We start from the raw sequence: 23,067 nt of genomic DNA, 5'->3' as shown, positions 1-23,067 counted from the left end.
ATTTTCTCAAATGCACGATAATTAATTAATTGGTAGCCAGGTTCCACACACAATTATCTAACAGCTAATATGGCTAAAAGAAGCAGCATTTCAGCAAATAGAAGGTAAAGGGGGTGGTCCACATTTCTGTATCTCATGTTCATTACTATATATTTAGCTAGTTAATTGAACGAGAGATCTTTTTTCAGTAACTCTGTTTAAATACTTTGTAACTTAGTTTGAAAATCCAAGAAACATAAATGTATTTGTGTGCAAAAATGTGTTCTTGGCTATTTAAATTCTAATCTGGAGGTCAAACAACCATTGTTACCATAGTCAAATTACCTGACCTCAAATACAATTATCAAGGCACCTCCATTTACAGGAAAGAAAACACTTAAGTTCCTAATCCTGGCATTTAGGACCTCCACAATTAAACTCCAATTTACCTCACATGCCATTCCTCTTCTTCATGCATGCTATACTCCAGCCAAAGTGGAACTCTTCCCTTGCCTCAAGGATCTACACTTACTTCCCTTTATGTCTTGGATTTTATTGTCTGCTTTATTAGAAAGTCCCTTCCATCCAGTTGCACAAACTCAAATCTAACAGATCCTTAATATATCATTCAAATACCCCTTCCTATTCCTTTCCCACTTCTAGAGGTAATCTTCCCATTCTCTCAACTCCTATAGCACTTTATCTTTGACACCATTTATAACTTTATTTCAAGTGTACACAGTTATACATCTTTATTCTCTTCCCACATTAATAAGGGCAGGTTCTATATTAACTCAACATTGTCCAAAGTACATTGGAATTCACAAAATTAACAAGCAGTAGAAAATATAACAGTCTCATGGTCAACTAGTTTGGGAAATAAACTTCTCAGAACCTTTAATATACTAAGGTATGTTGTAACTTTCTAACAAAACAAAGTATGCCCATTTCCAAAACTTACTTGGCCTCTAAACCATTTTGGGTTTTCTGCAGCACATTTCATAGTATTACTATTTCTATGGCATGCCTTTGAGACATGCAGCCTCATTAATCTTGGCACCTTATCTTGAACTTAATAGGTATTCAACAAATATTTGTTGAATGAATGGGTAATTGACCCTGGTTAACAAAGAACTCTACCATAAAGGCAGCCTGCCCAAAAAGAAGACTCCAAGAATGACAGGAGAGAAAAATAGCAAGTGAGAGAGGAGTACAATGTCCTCAGTAGTGCAGTAAGAGAAGAGAGGAATACTTGTGACAACAGAGGAATTTACTACCCCAGCCACTTTTTATATGCAGGGAACTAATCTAAACCACGTAGGAATGCCTGTTTACAACATCCATCCTGAGGTAATCATTTAGAGTCACTGGAGATAGAATCTTTCAGAAAATTTGTCAACAAGGGTTGAAACTATGAAGGTATTCTTGTCAATTTCGAGGCTATACACTATTAAAGTAACTGAATCATCTATTACTAAAGCATTTCTGCCAACTGAAGAAATATCCTGGAGTTTGATTTTGTTGTATGAGGGTGTTTATGTTATAAAAGGAAGTCTCATAGGATCAACAATAAGATTTTAAAAGAAGTAGAGTTAACACTTATGAAATTTCATGGATTCAAAGCATAATTTTGTATTGATTTAACCTCTTTTTCAATGTGGAAATGAAAGCAGAATTCAACTTAATCGTGCATTAAGACCAGGATGTATAAAAACAAAATATCCTGACTACATCCTGACCTCTGTTTCCTACAGTTCTCCAGCTGTGACTAAGAAAGGGAAGAGAAAAAGACACTCCCTGATATGTCCTACAATCTAGATCCTATGGTAGTAGCAACAGGAAATGGCAGTGATGACTGAGGTTTGTTTTTTGTTTGCCTCCTCACTCTAAGGCAAAGACAAACTTTTCACTTAGGGATGAAAACTTATCCAAGAATAGAGTCCACTGGGGGCTGAAAAGATAAATACATTTCTTAATTGTAACTATTAACATTTAATTATAACTTTTAACGTAACAGGCTTTTAATTTTGATGAAGCAACAAGAGAAGGTCACATGAATTAAGATCCATAAGCATGTTTAAGGTTGCCCTATGAACCCTCTGGCCACAGGACTGGTCTGTCTCTGTCATCACTGATCAGTTAAGTGAATATTACTAGCTATGCATAACAAGTCACTCAGCTAAACTAAACCCTAATTTGGTTCAACTACTTTACTAAATAGCATGACCCTAGAAAGCAAATATATATTTACTTCTAAGAAAATAAATATATAGCTATAGATATATATACATGTATATATATCTACCTTCTCTCCCCTTTACCCTGGGGGGAAGGGGGGCAGAAATCAAATATATTTTCAATTAAGTTAGGTGGACTCATGTGGTCAAACATTTAAAGAAAAATAGACATAATACGGTCTTAGATACAACTGGGAATGTCAAGCAGGATTCATTAAATCACAGGTTAATGCCTTATGAACCATGTAAGAAAATAGTAAGTTTTCTATTAATAGTTGGCTGGTCATGTATTCATTTAGCAAATTAAAGATTTCAACTTCATAAAGTTTTCTACCTTTATAAGATGTGAAAGATAAAACAAGGAACGACAGAACTATTTAGTATCTTGCCCAGAAACACGCAGTAAAAGCTTTCAACAATCTCCCTGCTCCTGCATCAATCAATAAAGAGACGGCACAATTTTGGAATTAGAGAAGTTAATGCAATATACCTCCCAACACTTACATCTGAGAACATACAATTAATATTTCCAAATTCTTTCTTGTAATTATAATCCTTCACTCACAAATTACTATTTGATTATTAGTTATTGTAACAATGGTGTATGTTATTCCTCTCAACAAAAAGCATTATCTATCCAAGAGCTGACAGGAACCCCAAATATAGTAACAGTTACAAATGAAAAGTTCCCAATTGTTGTAAAAACTGTGGCATTCAAATTTTAAGCCAAAAAAACTGCTGACTCTTAAGCAGAAAAAGAATCAAATCTTCACTCGCGGAGAAATTCTCTAATGTCAACTGCAGTCTTCTCAATTATTACTTACACTTTTGTTATTCAATTTGAAACACAAGCACACACAAAAAGGGTCTTTGCTTCCTTTTTCTTTACATCTGTTTTCATTTGTTTCACAAAAAGAGATCCTTCATAGGTTTCGTTGTTTGGTGGTCCAATTGGAATTTTCCTATTCTATTTATCTCAAACATCACAGCTTCTTCTTACACTGAATTTCACTAAATTAAATTTTAAGTTTTAGAGTGAAAATGCTCCAGGAAACACGTTTGAACGCTCACTGTCTCAGGAGCTAAGGATTCTCTAGCTTGCCTTTACGTGGTTTTAAAATACATTTAAATTCCTTGAGACCCGAACGTGAATGTTAATTTCTAGTTTCGCCTCCCCTTTCAGTCTCAAGGGCTAAGTAGGCCTGTTATTGTCCTAAAAAACCACTTCAGCCTTTACGAATGTAAAGGAAAACTGGCCACTTGTAACGTTTACTAACGGAATAATTTTAATTACTCAACCGCAAGAAGCCCCCAGTCGTCCCAATCTCAGGTGGTCCCCTTAGAATATTACTCGAGGATCCAAGCGACAAGACGGGGCTCGCCCAACCTGAGGCTGCTGGCTCCTCTCTCCGCGCCCTGAGTCAGCCTTCCCCACTTCTCATCCCGAGTACATCTTCCAACCCCTAAACCTCCGAAGCTCCTCTCCAGCCTGCGGACAAAACCAACCCTCCTCCTTTCGGACTCCAGGTTCCCTTCCCTGCTCACCTCCCCGCCCGCATCCCCAAGCCACCCCTCCCCCATTTCACGCTCCGCCCGCGCCGCCACCGGAGCCGCCACCCCACCCCTCGCCTCTCGCACCTTTCCTCCCCCGGCTGCGTCCGCTCCTCCGCCCGCCCACCTCGCTGTCCGCACCCCGGGCCTGCCACTCCCCGAAGAGCCGCCGGGACTCACCTCGAAGAGCTCGGCCGTCGTAGCCATCCCGGCCGGCTGAGAGGCTCGCCTCGCACTGGAAGCCGTCTCCTCTTCACATGCTGCGCCTCAGCGGCGCCGCGCACAGGTCCCCGCTCGGCTCGCCAGCTCTGGCTCCGGGCCGCCGCGGGATCCCCCACTCCCCACAGAGCCCAAGCGGGGCGGGAGGGCGGCCATGAAGCGAAGCCGCAGACGCCTGTCAGCTGCCTCCCGGCGCCGCCCGCGCCGCTCCCATTGTCACCGCCTCGTACGCCGGAAGTGGAGCTGCGCGCGCGGGGTTGGCTGTCGGGAGGGGCCGGAGAGGGAGGCCTGCAGCCGGTGAACCGCAGAGAGGCTCGTCGCTGGGGCGAGCGAGGAACCATGATCCTTGCGGGCCACCGTCCCGGAAGTGGCCCTTAGAGGAAGAAAGTACTGGGGTTCCTGGGGAGGAATGCTTCTCGGCATTCTAGATGAGGATTCACAGAACTTTTGTGGCATGTGTTGACAGGAGGGACTCAGACGTTTTAGTCACGCCACCTGAAGGAGCCAGCGTCTCTGCTGAGCCCAACCTGTTTGTGGTGGGACAGAAGGTGGCTCAGGTTGGGTGAGCCTCGGATCTTCTGGTAGGAGCCCCTCTGAGAAAGCCGGTCTGCGTCCTTTTTCCGTGGCGACCTTAGGGATGAGTTGATGCTTTAGTGGCTTGTCATGGCCCAGCGGGCAGTGTGGCTCCTAAGCCACGAGCCGGGAACTCCACTTTGTGGCACCGTCAGATTCTCCAGGTAAATGCAGTTCGAATTCTCAGGGGTGATGGATCGGAGGGATTGATAATGTACTGTAGTTTGGGGATGTGTCTTTGTCCGCCGCCTTGGGCTAGTTACTTAACTTCTGTTTCATCTGTTTAATGGAAATTTTAACACCACTACTTAATAGTATTGTGAGAATAAAATGTGTTGATGTTTGGCACATATTATTATGTGTTTTTCAATATTAGTATTACTGTAATAAAAATTAACTTCACCTGCTTGGGATTGAGATGGAGATGACCAAAGGAAAGGAAAGGAAACTTACTGAGCACTGAACATGTTTCAGATTTTTCTACTTTCGTTAATAAAGATCATTCAAGGACATTTTAGCTCATTCTTCAGGAAAATCTTCGCTGAGCAGTAAAAGACTGTTATTTTCATATTATGTTTCATTCTTAGAAACTTTCAGGTGGATTACTTGAAAGTTCCTCATTGTTGAAGAAAATTGGAAAAGTACAAAAAATAAAATCATATTCACTTTTTCTTAGATTGTGTAGGCTGATCTGGCTCCACTTTTAGAATATGCCACATTCTATCAAAATAGCTCTGTGGTGAGAATTATACAATAACTCATGGTAAAATATAAGTGGCAGTCTGTAATCTGTATCACCTTTTATTCTTGGTGGCTATTGACAGCTCTTTCTTGCCATCATATTTATTCTTCCCTGAGGAAAGCTCTGTAGGGAGGTAGCATAGCTCTGCATTGAGATTGAGACAAATAAAGATGAGTGTGATTTTAAATGAAAGTGGTTGGCAATGTGGATATGAAAAATTCCCTCTTCACAACCTAAACATTTTTTGTTACTGAGGGTATCAGAGTTAAAGTTTGCCATTTTCTCCCAGGATACCTGGCTTGCTTTATTGTTGTACCTTAAGTAAGGAGTTTAATAATATTTAATATGGTTCAGGAGCCTCATTGGTTGGTCCAAAGTACTTATATATTCCTTTGAGTATCTTTATTTCTGCCATTCTCCTCCTCCTCACAGGTAACTCTTACATGTTTGTTGCTATCCCTTTATTTTGTGTTTGTTGGTGCATTTTTCAAATTACACAATTAAGTGTGCTATAGACTTCATTTTCTTATATTTGCCAGACTTCTCAGCACTATTTTTAAGAAACATCCATGTTACTTTGTGTTCATCCAGAGCAGCGCTGTCCAGTAGAATTTTCTGCAGTGATGGGCATGAGAAATGTCCTAAATCTATGCTGTTTAATATTGTGCCACTAACCACATGTAGCTATTGTGCTTTTGAAATGTAACTATTATAACTGAGGAACTCAGTCTTGTTTAATTTTAAGTTTAAATAGTCACATGTGGCTAGTGGCTCCTGTTTTGGACAGTGCAGATCTAAACCATTGCTCTTTTGTACTCTATGGTTTACATCCTCTATGTTTTGCCTGTCCCCTTCCCCTAGTGATGATAATCCCAGGTTGCCTCCAACTCAGCCATCAGAATGGTGATGCAGTAGATATCCTCAAAAGGCTCATAGGGCCTATCTATGCTGATTTTGACTGAATATTGTGAAATAATTAGCTCTTCAGAATACTTTCTCCAGTCTCACTCTTCTCATCAGCAGTGAGCAAATGTTCCTGTATCTCCATTCTTTCCTAACATTTATTCTACTTCTTGTCAATATTGCTATAAAGGATATCTTATTTTCATTTGCATTTCTCTGTGTAGCAGTGATTCTTAGCCCTTTGGATTTCCTTTTCTGTGGATTGCTTGTACATATCCTTGTCCATTTTATCTTTGAGAGTTGCTATTTGTCTGTTTGTTGGTTTTCATGTTAATTTTCTCCTGAAAATTAATTCATTGTGTATTCTTATGTATTCATCGTATATTCTCGATACTAGGCCTTTGTCATTTTTAGTTACTACAGATATTTTCTCTCATTTTGTCATTTTTAACTTTATATATCACTTGATTAAACAAACCACTAATTTTATTACAGTCAGAGTAGTACTTTGGGGGTTTTGTTGAGGTCATACTCTACCCTTATTTTCCAAAGCCATCTTCTTACATTATCGTCTCTTAACTTTATCATTTTATCTGTCATGTTTAGGTCTTTAATCCATCTTCAGATGTCATGTTAATAGAGGAATCCATTATATTTTTCTCTATAGTGTGGGCCAGTTTTCCTGTATGTTAAATGTATTTTTTTGGTATATATATATATTTTTTTCATTGATTTGTGGGACTATTGATAGTTGATTATGTTTCTCTTATAAATATTGGTCTGTTTCAGTTCTATTACTTTATTTGCCTATTCTTGGACCAGTACCATACTGTATTTATATCTGTGACTTTGTAACTTATCTTAATACCTTACAGAGATAAGATTTTTTTTACTGCTTATAAAAATAAGTTCCTTGAAGAACTCATTGTTGCTTTCAGATTTTTTTTTTTCTCATTGTACTCAGGATATTTCAGAAGAAAAATTCAGATATGTTTGGGTGGGTTTTTCAGCATCTCTGTGGAGGCAGCAAGTTGGGTTCAAATAATTCATCTGTCACTTATTAATTTTGCATCATTAAAGAAATTAGTTTTATTATTTTCCATTTTCTGAGCTCTTGGGCCTGGTGTAAGGGCTAAGCATACATACCCTGGCATATTACCCACATATATGCCAAAGGTTAATGGCCATCATTTAAGATTTTTAAAAGCAGATGGTCGTTCCTGTATGTAATTATGTTTTCCCAAAACAAAACTTGGTTTAGATTCAGATTTAGAAGTTTGCTGTCCAGATATATAGTAATAGTATCAGCTTCAGTATGGCTTAGTTTGGTATTGTACCCCATAATTGTAGGGCCAAGGTTTGAGTGCTATTTTAGAAAAGGTCTAGAATAAATCTAAAATGATAGGTTGAGTCATCCAATAAAAATATTTATTGAGCACATACAAGGTATTGTGTACAGTCCCAGATTAACTTCTTATCTTTACATCCAATATTGAGATTCTTACACTTAAGAAGGACTTTAATTATCCTCTAGATAACCAAAGGGTAAAACACTGGGCTGGAGTTTAGTTCACAGTTCTCAACTGTTCTTATCCTGAGACCCAGAGAAAGAAATGGCATTCAGCTGCTAAGCCATTACTGGAGGGCTAGCTAAATCTTTTCCTTTCTCAATCAAAAAAGTACATCAGAATGTGAATGATAACTAATATAGAGATAACTTTGAATACATTCCTATTTTTCTTTTTAAAAATTATTAGTAAACATCAATATCTTATTAGGGGTATTAATGAAAAAAAATTATTTTGGCCAGGTGTGTCTTTGCTTCTTGATGAGAATTGCTGATATATTTAGATACTCCTTTATTGTACAAATAAGAAAATAGACTTAGGGAAGTTAGGTGACTTACACAGAAGTTAATACTAATAAATGACTTTGTTCTGGACATTAGAGTGGAGAGAAAAGGAATAGGGAAAGTACATCTTTTTTTTAAACTAAGAAAATGTGACATAACATTTTGTAAATGAGTAAAAGCATCTTACTCAGATTTTATTTCTATTACCTCATAATATCTTTCAGGGCCATAAAGATAAACATTTTTATTACTAAAGCATTCTTACATTTTAAGGAGTTGGCAAGAAGACTCAGGGTATTTGTTATTCACTATTAACTGAGTAGAATAGAACATTCCTTTTACATTTGTATCATCTCAGCTAGTGAATCCAAAATTATGGCAGGTTAAATTGAACCACTTCTTTGATTCTGCTCTACTAAGATGGAATCAGAAAAGAAAAAAAAGGCCTTAGTAGATGCCTAAAAAGTGTCCAAGTATACATTCCTGGCCTACCAAACAGGAATCTGAGTGACCAAGAAACTAGAATTTTGAATTAGAACCATGTACTTTACCTATTTAAAAAATTAACTAAATTGATCTATTTTCAGTAATAAATAATGACATTATAATTTGAGATAATATACCAAGTATACAACAGTTAGTTACTACAGTAGAAATTTAACGTGTGATACATTGTTTTGGTTGTGGATTTTGTGGGTGTATGTATTATTGTGTGTTTTGTTGTTATTGTTAGTCTTGTGTTTTGGGTTTGTTTTTGTTTTGGGGGTTTTTTGGATTTTTCTACTTTTATTTTCCTTGGAAGAACCATTTATAATATTTCTGTTTCCATAATTCAGACGGTATCCAACTGTTGAAAAACGAGCCAAAGTCTTCAATGGAACAAGTTATGTGCCTATTCCTGAAGATGGTCCCTTTCTTAAAGCACTGTTTTTTGAACTTAGATTATTGGATGATGATAAGGACTTCGTAGAAAGTCGTGATAGCTGTTCACACATCAATAAAACATCTGTCTATGGACTCCTAGTAGGAGGTGGAGAACTCTGGCCAGTTGTTGCTTTTCTGAAGAATAACATGATATATGCTTGTGTTCCACTAGTTGAACAAACTTTATCCCCTCGTCCACCATTAATTAGCATTAGTGGAATTTCACAAAGTTTTGAACTTCTTTTTGGGATACAGGATTTTCTTCACTTGGGTCAAAAAAATGAAACTGAGTTAAACACAAAATTGAACCAACTGCCTGATTTGCTTCTACAAGCTTGTCCATTTGGAACTTTGTTAGATGCCAACTTACAGAATTCATTGGATAGTATTAATTTTGCTTCTGTGACACATCCACAAAAACAGCCGGCCTGGAAAGTTGGAACATACAAAGGAAAACCACAAGTTTCTATTTCTATCACTGAAAAGGTAAAATCCATGCAATATGATAAACAGGATATAGCAGATACGTGGCAGGTTGTTGGAGCTGTCACTTGCAAGGTGAGATTTTCTCTGATACTTGTTTTATCATACCATTGAACACCTATGGAGAAAAGTAAAATTTTCTAACTTTATTTTACATTGTTATATGACATTCTTGATTTTTATCATAAACAGCAGTCATTAAATGTGTGAAATTTTGCAACATTACCTTTTTGTATTCCTTATGAATTGAATTTTTTTTAAAGATTTTATTTATTTAAGAGAGAGAGTGCACAAGCTGGAGGGAGAGGCAGAGGGAGAGGGAGAAGCGGACTCCCCGATAAGCAGGGAGCCCGATGCGGGGCTGGATCTCAGGACCCTAGGATCGTGACCTGAGCCAAAGGCAGACGCCCAACCGACTGAGCCCCTTATGAATTGTATTAGTTATATATGGCTGCATACTGAATTGTTCCATTATCCCCAAAATAAACATTTATTATCGTCATTGTTCTGTGGGTTAAGACTTCAGGAACAGCTTAGCTAGGAACTTCTAGTGTGGAGTCATGAGATCACAGTCAAAGCAGCTGGAACTATAGTTACCTGAGGGTTTGATTGGGGCTGGAAAATCTACTTGGAAGGTGGCTCACTCACATGGATAGCAAATTGGTGCTGGTTGCTGATGGGAGGGCTCAGTTCTTTTCCATGTGGACTTCTCAGTAGTCTAAGAATATCCTCACAACTTGGTGACTGGTTTCCTATGGATCAAATGATGAGAGAGAAAGAAAGAGAAGGCACAGGTAGAAGCTATTCTTTTTATTACCTCAGCTGAGGACAGATGACATCACTTTTACCACTTTTTGTTCATTAGAAACAGGTCACTAAGCCCACTCCACATTCAAGGGGACTAGAATTAGGCTTCACCTTTTGAAAAGAGTAAAAGAATTTGTGAAAATATTTTAAAACCATCATATTTGATATTTTCCATTTCCTCTAAAAGGATGAAATTGACAAATCTTTGAATTAATATCTAAAACCATTTTGAAGGGCTCTTATATTATTTAAAAAAGTTTGTAGGTTAATATAGTGTTCTCTGGTTTCAGGATAGAAAATAGGAAACGGCAATAGGAGTAACAATATAATTAGTAGTGAGGAGTGCCATTTTGAATAATGATCAAAAATTAAAGCCTTCCATAATTTCTGCAAGTACATATCAATAATATTTTTATATGTCCTTATTTTTCTGATATCCTTTATTCTCTGCACTTATGAATATAAACTTTTTAATAAAAATGTTGAGTGGCTATGTACAAATGCTCTAGATAAAAGTAGATTTCAAGAACAGAAAATTAGAACAGTCCTGGCAGACAAATTGGGTCTTTCTTTTCCTTTTAACCTTAAAGTAACTTAAGAGTTTATGTGTCTATTTTAAACTCACTTCTATCATGATCAAAAATACATTCCAGTTATTAACTTATTAGAAATAACTATTATAAATGATGGGGCGCCTCGGTGGCTCAGGTGGCTAAGTATCCAACTTTTGATTTTGGCTCAGGTCGTGATCTTAGGGTTGTGAGACCGAGGCCTGTGTCAGGCTCTGCACTGGGCATAGAGCCTGTTTAAGATTCTCTCTCTCCCTCATCTGTCCACCCCACCCCCAGTAAAAAAAACCAAAAAACAAAAAACTATTATAAATGGCTCTAAAATTGAGGTGTGCATGGATTATGTCATTCACAAATCTTAAAGTAGTTGAACCCTTCTTTCTCATAAGTCTGTGAAATAAAAGGAAAATTCACCATTTTTGTTTTTCCCTTCTGTGGCAATAAATAGGGAATATGTTATATATAAATTTGCTACTAATTAATATCATGGTGTTTAAATATCTCAGCTCATTGATAGGCTGACTGACCCTAGTTTATTGCTTATGGGAATTTTGGATTGGTTTCTATACAAATTATCATGATGGAGAACTTTCTTCTTTAAAAAACTTTCTTCTAAAAATAAAAAGAATGGGGGTGTGCCATAATCCATGCACTAAATGTTTCTTTAAGCTTGTATGTAAATAGTACATCTGTTAGCCAAACATTTTTTTTAAAGTTCTTCAGGAGGTTAGTATTTAAAGTTTTATTATGAAGCCTATTATAAATGGAAATAATTATCTTCATTTAATCTTAGTCCTAGTAGAAAACCTGGTGAACCAAAAGCCAGTGGACTGAAGTTCTAGTCCTCATTCCACCACTAATTCTTTGGTGTCTTTGGAAAAGTCATAATTTTTACAATCTTTTCTCATTTTTAAAATCAGGTAAGTTCCTAGGTCCCTTCTGTTTTCCCTTCACCTAGTTAAAAGTGAGATTTACATATGCCAGATTGGCTTAAAGGGTAGTACCCAGGTTTCATCTAGAATGACTGTCCTCATTCTATAGGAAATGACTGATGATCTGGTATTTTAAATCACTAGGTAGCAGATAATCCATTGGTGGCTTCCGTAATGGCTGCAATTTTCTGATCCCTCTAAGAATCTTAGACTGATTTAATAAGCATAAACTGAATATTTAAATATTATAATAGTATTTGCTATTAATATTTGCTCATTTTATTATCTCCATAAATATCTGTCAAAAAACAACTTTTTTTTGTTCTTTCTAGTTCACATATAGAGTGAAGTCGCAGAGTTTGAAACTCAAAACATTAAAATATTTTTTTTCATGACTGCATAGTAATTTATTTACTTTTTAAAATTTTTTTAAATTTTATTTTATTATGGTATGTTAATCACCATACAAAACACTAAAGTATTTTTAAGTTTTGTGGTAAGGTTATTGGACATCTTTATTTTCAAATGTGATAGACATTATTGTAACTGTTACCAAAAAATCTTTATGAGGTACTACTACCTGGTACTGTTCATAATGCCTGCCGGCTAAGTGTTTACATTGTATAGCAGATATATTCTTGAATTCACACATATGTCAAGCAGTAGATAAAACATAAGAAAGTGAATCATGTCACATTGGAATGGAAAACAAAGGTAGGGTACACAGTTAGAGAAAGATGCCCATTCAGTAAACATTTTTTTGAGTGTCTCTTGTATATAGCAATGTGCTAGGCACTAGAAATACAAAGAAAAATATAACAGTTCTTGCTCTCAAAGAACTTAAAGCTTCAAGAGGGAAACAAACAGGGCACAGACAAATATCTATAGGGGGTGAGCAGTTATTGCATGATGCGGACTATGTATATGATAGTAGAACTAACTACCTGCTTGCATTTGCAGCTAAGCATTATACCTGCTAAATTCTATTAACTCTTAAAATATTTGTTCAAAATGGTGTTGGGAAAATTGGATAGCCACATGCAGAAGAATGAAACTGGACCATTTCCTTACACCACACACAAAAATAGACTCCAAATGGTTGAAAGACCTCAATGTGAGACAGGAGTCCATCAAAATCCTAAAGGAGAACACAGGCAGCAACCTCTTTGACCTCAGCCGAAGCAACTTCTTCCTAGAAAAATCGCCAAAGACAAGGGAAGCAAGGGCAAAAATGAACTATTGGGACTTCATCAAGATAAAAAGCTTTTGCAAAGCAAAGGAAACAGTCAACAAAACCAAAAGACAACCGACAGAATGGGAGAAGATATTTGCAAATGACATATCAGATAAAGGGCTAGTATCCAAAATCTATAAAGAACTCATCAAACTCAACACCCAAAGAACAAAGAATCCAATCAAGAAATGGGCAGAAGACATGAACAGACATTTTTCCAAAGAAGACATCCAAATGGCCAACAGACACATGAAAAAGTGCTCAATATCGCTCGGCATCAGGGAAATCCAAATCAAAACCTCAATGAGATACCACCTCACACCAGTCAGAAAGGGTAAAATTAACAAGTCAGGAAACGACAGATGTTGGCGGGGATGCGGAGAAAGGGGAACCCTCCTCCACTGTTGGTGGGAATGCAAGCTGGTGCAGCCACTCTGGAAAACAGTATGGAGGTTCCTCAAAAAGTTGAAAATAGAGCTACCATATGATCCAGCAATTGCACTACTGGGTATTTACCCCAAAGATACAAAAGTAGGGATCCGAAAGGGTACATGCACCCCGATGTTTATAGCAGCAATGTCCACAATAGCCAAACTGTGGAAAGAGCCAAGATGTCCATCGACAGATGAATGGATAAAGAAGATGTGGTATATATATATACAATGGAATGTTATGCAGCCATCAAAAGGAATGAGATCTTGCCATTTGCAACGACGTGGATGGAACTGGAGGGTATTATGTTGAGTGAAATAAGTCAAACAGAGAAAGACATGTATCATATGATCTCACTGATATGAGGAATTCTTAATTGCAGGAAACAAACAGGGTTGCTGGAGTGGGGGGTGGGGTGGGAGGGATGGGGTGACTGGGTGATAGACACTGGGGAGGGTATGTGCTCTGGTAAGCGCTGTGAATTGTGCAAGACTGTTGAATCTCAGATCTGTACCTCTGAAACAAATAATGCAATATATGTTAAAAAAAAAAAAAAGAAGAAGAAGGTAGCGGGAGGGGAAGAATGAAGCGGGGGAAATCGGAGGGGTAGACGAACCATGAGAGACGATGGACTCTGAAAAACAAACTGAGGGTTTTAGAGGGGAGGGGGGTGGGAGGATGGGTTAGCCTGGTGGTGGGTATTGAGGAGGGCACATTCTGCATGGAGCATTTTGTGTTATGCACAAACAATGAATCATGGAACACTTCATCTAAAACTAATGATGTAATGTATGGGGATTAACATAAGAATTTAAAAAAAAAAATTCCAAAAAAAAAAAAATTCAGATCTACCAAACAAAACACATCAATAAGCCTTCTATGGCCCAATTGGCTAGTTTTAATTGGGTGCTTTAATAGAGGTAAATGTCAAGTTAGAGTTGAGGTAGAAAGGAAGAGCCTTTTTACCATGAACACACAAGTAAGGTATATCATTCTGGTTAGGTCAGAAAAAGAGCCATTACAAGGGTTTTGGGAGTAAAGGTATTTAATATAGGATTTAGGGCTTACTAAAAATAACAGTTAATTTAAAACTTTATGAAAGTGTGAAAAATAATTTTGAATTCTGTGAAGCTCATACCAGGTGTAAGAGGAGTTGAGAGAATAAAAATTCTGATCTTCTGGCTGCAGCCTTCCAGAAACAGTCACTAATGACTTTAGTCTGGAGAAGCCAGAATTCACAGATAAGTCTGAGATGCCACCATGTCTATCTGTTACAGCCTCAAAGCAGAAATTCATGGAAAGTTCTGAAAAGTGCTGCATCTGGCCACCACATCCTTAAAGCAGGAGCTGAGAGGTCTGTGAAGCTGTCATATCCAGCTTCCATAACCTTCCAAGAATACTGGCTTCCCAGTTGCAGGGTAGAAAATGATTAAAGAGGTAGATGGGAGCCAAACAATGAAAGGCTTAAAAGTCATGCAAAACTGAGGGGAAACTATTGAAAGATCTTGAGCATGGATACCATATATTTAGAATTCTGTTGGTTCCAGAAGATGGATTGATTAGAGGAAGGCGAATCTAGATGCATTTAGAGGGCTGTGATAAAAATTGTAGGGGCCTGTACCAGTGTGTTTGCAATAGGAATGGAGAGATGTCAGTGGACTTAAAATAGCTTTTTAAGGGTTTAGATGTAAGCAGAGGGCTCTAAGAAGTCTCTCCTAGTTCCTGCTTGGTATCTGAGAGTATAACAGAACCACTAACCCGAACACAGAAAGCAAGAATAATACCTTGAAATAAAAATGAGTTAAGTTACGGGAAATGACTCAGATAAATTTAGAAAAGCCTCACCCAGAAGATGTATGCCTCTAAGATCTTGGTAATATCTGTTTCTGTTTCCATTACAGTGTGACTTAGAAGGAATCATGCCAAATGTTACCATCAGCTTGAGTCTCCCCACCAACGGGTCTCCACTTCAGGATATTCTAGTTCATCCTTGTGTGACTTCTCTTGACTCTGCTATTCTGACTTCTAGTAGCATTGATGCAATGGATGATTCTGCATTTAGTGGACCTTACAAATTTCCATTCACTCCTCCTTTAGAGTCATTCAACTTATGCTACTATACTTCGCAGGTAAACAACCTTGGAAAAGTTGGGACTTTGCTAATCTTCATATTTATGAATTCTGTTGTAAGCAAATCATTCATACTTTTGGCCCACATGAGAACTTTTCATTATTAACCAGATAGTAATTGATGAATGAAGATGAAGATTCAGGTCTTTGAATAAGATACTTCTTCTCTCTGGTGTCTGTAATAGCACTGAATGGTTTTCAAAGTCATGGGATCTTTTTTTTTTTTAATGTTCCTTAATAAGGACTCCATGGTCATAGGATAGATCCTGATATAACTTAGTCATGGTTTGAATTATAACATAAAATTCCTGTAATCCCAGGCAACTGGGGTAACAAATACATAATATTATTTATAGATACTGTCTGTTAAATAACTGTTTTGTCAGACATTGTCCTAGGCACTTTACATGTTTTTTCTCCAGTACTTTTAAAACCCTTAATATAGGTATTACTGGCCCCATTCTACAGATAAGGAGAGTCTCAGAGAAGTTAAATGACATGCCTAAGGCCTTATAACTAATAAGTAACAGAGTCTGGATTGAACCCAGATTTTCCACACTCCAAAACCCAACTTCCTTTTTACTATACCATTTGTCTTTTGTCCTAATTATGAATCAATAGTTTAGAAAACCTACTCAAGCTACCTTACATAAAGGGAATTTATTTTGATAATATAAGAGGCAATCTGAGCGTCATTCAAGGATAAAAAGTAGACCCAGCCTGTACTGGGAATAGAACCAGAAAATCAAAATTAAAATCACCCTGTACTAAGTGTCTATACTGTCTGTCTCATCTCTCAGTTTTCTCTTCCAGCTGGTTTTCTCTGCTTCCACATGACCTATAACTCTAAAACCTTATGCTACATAGAGTCTATTTATTACTTCAAATATACCAGAAAGAGTGATTGGCTTACTTCAGCCTACAGATAGTTTCTCCTTCAATCAGTTACTGATAACCAGTTGAGTAAGCTACTGCTGAGCTGGGGGTGGGGGAGTCACAAAATACACATAGGGAACTGTGAGCAGGGCATCAGTGAACATTATGTCTAGTGCACATCTTATGTTGCAGGTCATAGAGAACCTGGAGGAGGGGAACCTGGATGAGCAAGCAAGGAAAAACAATGTATTGCAAACCTTTGTAAGGCACCTTTCTTATCTCTGGAAACAGAGAAGGAAAAATCCCTGCCTTTAGAACGATAATGGCTCCCTCATCTATTATCAAAACAGTGTAGAGTAATCTACACATAATAACTACATTACTACAGGCCCTTTTCTCAATCATCATTGGTATTTTAGACCCATTAACCTGAGAATTATACAAAAATTTGTTTATGTTTGTTTCCAGGTCCCAGTCCCACCAATTTTGGGTTTTTATCAAATGAAAGAGGAAGAAATACAAGTAAAAATAACAGTTAACTTAAAACTTCATGAAAGTGTGAAAAATAATTTTGAATTCTGTGAAGCTCGTATACCTTTTTATAATAGGTAAGAATAAAACAACCTGGTACCATGATTTCTGCCTTTCTTAGTACATTCCCATTGCCCTATAGTAAATTATTTATCTTTGTTTTTTTACCTTATCTTTAAGATCTAAAAACTTTATTCAAATGAATGCTGATTCTGAACCAAAATTCAGTCATAAAAATAATCTCTTTACCTTTAAATGTGTCTTCATTTCTCTAGTTAAACTTACTAGTCAATACAAGAAGGCATGTGATGTAATGAGCACTGGGTATTATATAAGACTGATGAAACACAGACCTGTACCTGAAACCAATAATACATTATATGTCAATTAATTGAATTTAAATTTAAAAATGTTAATAAATAAATAAACTTACTAGTAAATACAAACTTAAGCCAATGTAACTTCTTTAGGGATTATTTCACTACTAGCTTTATTTCTAGCAATTTCTCTGTGCTCTACATAGAAGTCAAACCCAACTATCAGCTACCTGGTGAATTAAGCCAATGGTAACATAAGATTACGTCCTCAACAGTTCTGCTTTTAAATTTGTTCTGCAGCATAGTTCTTTTCATAGGATGCCTAAAGATACAGTGAAATTATAGTTTTAATGTTATGTCATTCCATATGACTGTATTAATATGTTCTATATGATTTTATAGTTGTGTTCAGAATTAATAATGAAATGTCTATCATCACCAAAAATATTTATTGTGGTTTTGGTGTTTTTTGAGATATAATATTTATTATTTGTTCTACTTTATTCTGCAAACTTCAATATATAAATCTGCTTTTATGCAGTCCTTCTATTAAGTAACACTAGCTGGATTTGACTTAGATCTCTTTAGACTCTTCTATGATCATTTTTTTCTTTCTATTTTGTCCTTTTCTTTTTTAAAGAGGTCCAGTCACACATGTGGAATACAAAGTTAGTTTTGGCCAGCTTGAAGTATTTCGAGAGAGAAGCTTATTGATCTGGATTATTGGTGAGCTTTTATTTATTGACTTTTTAAATTCATTTGTTGTAGAATCTACTTACTTTAAAATAGTTAACTGGTACGTTTGTGTTTTTAGGACAGAAGTTCCCCAAATCAATGGAAATTAGTCTTTCTGGAACAGTCACTTTTGGAGCCAAGAGTCATGAGAAGCAGCCATTTGATGAGATTTGCATTGGAGGTACAGCATATTTAAAGGTAAATACATTTATGTGGCTCACTACATTAGAAATCCTTCCTTTGTTTTTAAATTGCATATATCTAATTGATTTTTAATGTATTCTAGCCATTTTTTGTGGGAGAACTTCTTGTCTGTGCTAAGTCTCTTTAGATTTTTGTGAGATTTCTTTTTGTTTAGTATTAGTCACTTTCTATTTCATTTAATACTTAAAAAATTTTTAAGGTGAAACAGTTAAGTTTAACCTTAACACGTCAAAGTAACCAAGTTCTATTTCCCAGCTCTTAGTTACCACATTTAAGATTCCTATACAAAAACTATAAGATGTAGCCCTTGCCCTCTAGAAGTTTTCCACTGATGCATGTCAGTAATTGATCAGTGCTAACTGCTTTTGGTATTTGAAGGAAACAGTGAGCATTTCTGACCAGAGTGGTCAAGGAAAGCTTTGCAGTAGAGATGGGAGTTTAAGCAAAACTCTGAGGCCCAGATAAGCATGAAAATGAAATTTTGAAGATTGACCAACATTTATATAGGTAAATAAATGACTTAATCAAAGGAATGAAGGATGACAAGGCACACTTAGGAACCAGTGCTAGAAATAGTAGTAACACATCAGGCTGGATAAGTGATTTAGGTCTAGATTGTAGCTTTGGAGGGTTTGCATTCTGACTTTTATTCCTTTGTTAGAAAATGTTTTTAGTTTTATATAGATCTTTCAGAAAACAATACTTTATGAAGATCAATCTGGAATGGATGTGAGAAGGTGAGTAGGAAAAAAATAGTAAAACTTGATTCCCGATGAAAGGTTGTAAGTTAATGATGCTGAGTGTCACAGAAAGAAAGAAAGACTCCTGGAGAAGCTGTGATAAAGGTAAAGCATTTGTCACTAATTAAACAAAAAATAGTTTTAAGTCCAAGATTTAAAAACATTTTTTAAAAAATGTAGCTTCAATCAGACTTGAAGCTCCAAGAGGGCAGAGACCATATGAGTGTCATTCATTCATTATTTTTATCACCAACATCTAGTTTATTACCTACCACATAAATATTTGATGAAGGATGAATATACTTAAAGTACTAATATGGAGAAAGTTGGAAGTGGTATACATATCATGTATATTGCTGGTAATAGCAACGTATCCCAATGTAAGTGTCTAGTAGGTAGCTGAAAACCTAGAGCTAGATTCTCAAGAGAGAATTCAACAGTATATAAGGATACAGGAGTTACCTTGTGGAGAAAAAAATAATTGAGGCAGTGGAAGTGAGTAAGATCAGAAAAAAAGAAAATAAGTAGATGATTTAGAAGACCCAGTGAGAGGAATTGAAGGGATGATCAGAAAAGTAGCAGGAAAACCTAAATAGAATGGTAGAGAAATCAGAGAGATTGAAATCTATATAATAACAGTTAGAAGAAATGGTAGTGAAGTCAGAAGTGCAGGGACACCTGGGTGGCTCAGTCCCTTAAGCGTCTGCCTTCAGCTTGGGTCATGATCCGAGGGTCCTGGGATCTAGTCCCACATCGGGCTCCTTGCTCAGCAAGGAGTCTGCTTCTCCTTCTGCCTTTGCCACTCCCCCTGCTTGTGCTCTCTTTCCCTCTTTCTCTGACAAATAAATAAAATCTTAAAAAAAAAAAAGTACACTAGTGATACTCATTTCTTCTATCTTGGCTTCAGCTATATCCACAGCTTTGTTTCAAGGATTGTTATAAAAATTCCTACTTCCGGATATTTTTTAGAAAAAATATGGGATGTTACTACACTGTAGGTCTTGCAGAGGTAGGGATTCTGACTTTTTTTATTCATTACCATCACCTACTCAGTTATAATCTCATTGCAAGCATGTAATACATATTTGTGTTCACTGAATAGATTTATTTTTATAATATTTAGTTATATGGAAATCAATCTTATTATAACTTCCAGAATCCAGAATTATACCAAACAAGCAAGCAGAAGCCCTTTACAATTAGAGATAATATAAATTGCAATAGGAAAAAAAATGCTTAAAAGATCACAAAATTTACATTCTATGTATGTGGCCCAGTTAATTTGGCAATCAAAAGGAGAAAGTTAGGAAGTAGGAGAAATTTGCAGGGATGGGAGATAGAAGAAGAAGTGTAGAAAAGATAACAGGATATTGCAAAATCAGGAGCTTTTAACAGCAAATATGAGAACCACAGCAGAAGGACACTGGAGCTCCCTTGATAAGACACAGACCTTTGATAGTTCATGTGAATATCACCATGACTCAGGCACCCCACCACTATGCCTTCAGAGAAAGTACTAATAATGGCCCTTTCTAAAATAGCACAGTATAATAATTGGCATTTATACTGATGATGCCACATTATCAATTAAATCCAGAAATACGGATTACATTTTAGAAAGGTTTCATAGGTGAGAGAAAGGATGATTTCTAAGCTTAGTTCTAGAAAAATTGAATTTTAGTTTTCTGGAAAATTAAGCAGAACATCTCATTCCCTCCAAACATGAGATAAACTGTTTCACTTTTAGTAATTGTATTCTTGTGTTTTGCTAGAAAGTGTATACATTTCTGCCTGTAAAAGAATTATGATCTGAAATATATCACAATCATATAGCCTTAGAGATAGAAGAGAATATGCAGAATACCAGACACCCTAAGGGAAGAAGCACCAGTTTTTGTTGTCAGTGGAGTCTGAGTTCACATGCCAGCTCTGCTACTTAAATTCTGGGATGCTAGTTGCTCCCATCTCTGAACCTCAGTGCCCTAATTTTTAAAATAGGGATGCTTTGCAACATAGATTACAGTCCATATTAGTGAAGTATCTGGTGGGTGTTAAGCACTTCCTAATGACAACATTACAAAGAAATGGTCCTAATGCAAAGGGGGAAAGGTGTATGTGTGTATGTATGCACGAAAGCACACCACACACATTTTTATTTTGTGAACTATGTGAAGTGAATCGCTAAAATTGTGTCAAGGGAAAAAAATGTGACCATCGCTTTTATCAAATAATCACCTCAATTTGGTGTATTTCTCTTCTTTTTCTAGCTTCATTTTAAGATCTTAGATTATACACTCACTGGTTGTTATGCGGATCAGCATTCAGTTCAAGTTTTTGCATCAGGAAAACCAAAAATAAGTACACGTAAGTTGTACAGATGCAAACTAACTTGAGGGAATTAAAATGGTGCTATACAATTACTACCTAAGACAAAATTAAAATGGAGTAGAGATCAGAGAATAATCCTACTTTATAAAAATTCTGACCTGATCCTATCCTGTGTAACAGTATGTGTACTTTACATTGGCCTCTGCCTTCTCTTGTTTATAAAATGGTCTGGGTGAGCAAGAATTGGTATAGAGGTGGGCTTTAGTATAAAGTTGGATTTGTTTTGCTCTGGTTATAATATACTTTTTTATTCAGAAGTTGTTCCCCGACAAGGGTTTGAGTCTGGCTCAGACATTTTATTAGCTGTGTAAATTTGGACAAGTTAGTAAACTTCTCAAAGTTTTCGTTTCCTCATCTATAAAATGGAAATAATAGTACTGTTTATCTCGGGATTGTTACGAGATTTAGATAAAATTATATTGACCAAGTGCCTAGCATGATGCTTAGCATGTAGCATGGATTCAATAAATGTTAGATGTGATTATTATTTAAAATTTTAAATATTTTTAGCAAATGCTATAGTCAATGAGCATTATTTAGTGCCCTCTCCATTTTATAAGTAGGAGGGCAATAGAAAGAAGGGTTCCAGCCTTTGGTGAGTTTATTGGTTGTCAGTAAACATATATACTGTATATGAAAACACAGGGAGACAAAATAATTTATAAATGAATTCAGAATTATTTAATTCAGATCAAATATTTATAGTAGCATAGAACAGAAAAGTAACTAGAATGAGTTTAAAAGTTAGCTAAACATAAGCAGAACTCTTAAGTTTTATTTATTTAAGTAATCTCTACAGCCAACGTGGGGCTCAAACTCATGACCCCAAGATCTTCTGACTGAGCCCAGATGCCCCTAGATAAATATTTCTTAAACTAAGGATTAGGATCCCCAAAATAGGTAGGATAAGACAGGACTTTGTACATGAAAGTTTCAAAAGGATTACAGAACTCAGAACTACAGAATTCTAAGCGATTACTTGTGAATGGCAGTAATAAATTCCATGTAATGTAATCAGAATAAGTCATAATTCTTTACCTCCTTAGGATTTCCCTATGTTTTCTCAGGCATCGTTTTTTGGTTGTATTTTAAAGAAATGTATATACATGGAAGAGTCTTCAAGATGCATTTTTTTATTGAAGGCATGATATAGTTATATCAGTTTAGACAAACCATGCTAAATGCAAATATTTTGGATTCTATCTATGGAATACTGAATGCAAACAGACCAATATTTTAGACTGTATGGGAGATATGTTTTCTCTTTAGGTAATGTCTAAATATTTTAAGTATCTTATTAATATTAACTAAACATATTGTAGCAATTCTCAGAAAGCATAATACAGGATGGGGTGGTTCCGTAATGTACCTGCTTAATGTAAAATATTAATATATTTTAATATAAATTAATATAAAATATTAATATCTTGAATAAAAGAGGTCATCTTATAATGCATCATTATGACCAGTCTTTTATTTCCTTCCTGTTAGTTTCAGAACACGACTACCACTTTGTACAACTAAGACCTTTATTTTGCCATCATCTTGACAATACAATTTATTTTCAACATATACAACTTAGTTCTGAAAATATTAATGCCAATAATAATGTTAATTTAAATAATAATAGCTAACATTTATTGCTTACCGTGTGCCAGGCACAGTTCTAAGTATTTTACGTGTGTTAACTCATTAATCCTCGCAACACC

The 23,067-nt window shown here is 36.2% G+C and overlaps 2 protein-coding genes across 5 annotated transcripts in view; one reads left to right on the top strand and one right to left on the bottom strand.

Moving 5' to 3' along the window:
* Positions 1-4,189, bottom strand: part of EXOC5 (exocyst complex component 5) — a 56,974-nt gene extending 52,785 nt beyond the window's left edge. Inside the window, exon 1 of one of the 2 annotated variants that reach the window (XM_034992705.1) lies at positions 3,948-4,189. In XM_034992705.1, coding sequence (XP_034848596.1) covers positions 3,948-3,974 — 27 coding nt within the window. In that variant the 5' untranslated portion in view covers positions 3,975-4,189. The remainder of the gene's footprint in view (positions 1-3,947) is intronic. The other variant, XM_034992704.1, reaches the window with a different exon arrangement.
* Positions 4,190-4,318: 129 nt separating this feature from the next.
* Positions 4,319-23,067, top strand: part of AP5M1 (adaptor related protein complex 5 subunit mu 1) — a 28,194-nt gene continuing 9,445 nt past the window's right edge. The window contains exons 1-7 of one of the 3 annotated variants that reach the window (XM_034992707.1): positions 4,319-4,723; positions 8,893-9,538; positions 15,339-15,566; positions 16,912-17,051; positions 17,932-18,017; positions 18,106-18,224; positions 21,238-21,334. In XM_034992707.1, the coding sequence (XP_034848598.1) occupies positions 4,650-4,723; positions 8,893-9,538; positions 15,339-15,566; positions 16,912-17,051; positions 17,932-18,017; positions 18,106-18,224; positions 21,238-21,334 (1,390 nt within the window). In that variant the 5' untranslated portion in view covers positions 4,319-4,649. The remainder of the gene's footprint in view (positions 4,724-8,892; positions 9,539-15,338; positions 15,567-16,911; positions 17,052-17,931; positions 18,018-18,105; positions 18,225-21,237; positions 21,335-23,067) is intronic. The other 2 variants (XM_034992706.1, XM_034992708.1) reach the window with 2 other exon arrangements.

This window comes from Mirounga leonina, unplaced genomic scaffold (genome assembly GCF_011800145.1).
Source record: "Mirounga leonina isolate KUSES-001 unplaced genomic scaffold, KU_Mleo_1.0 Mir_82, whole genome shotgun sequence".
Classification (NCBI taxonomy): Eukaryota; Metazoa; Chordata; class Mammalia; order Carnivora; family Phocidae; genus Mirounga; species Mirounga leonina.
The sequence above is the reverse complement of the archived record's forward strand: the minus strand, read 5'-3'. Positions and strand labels throughout refer to the sequence as shown.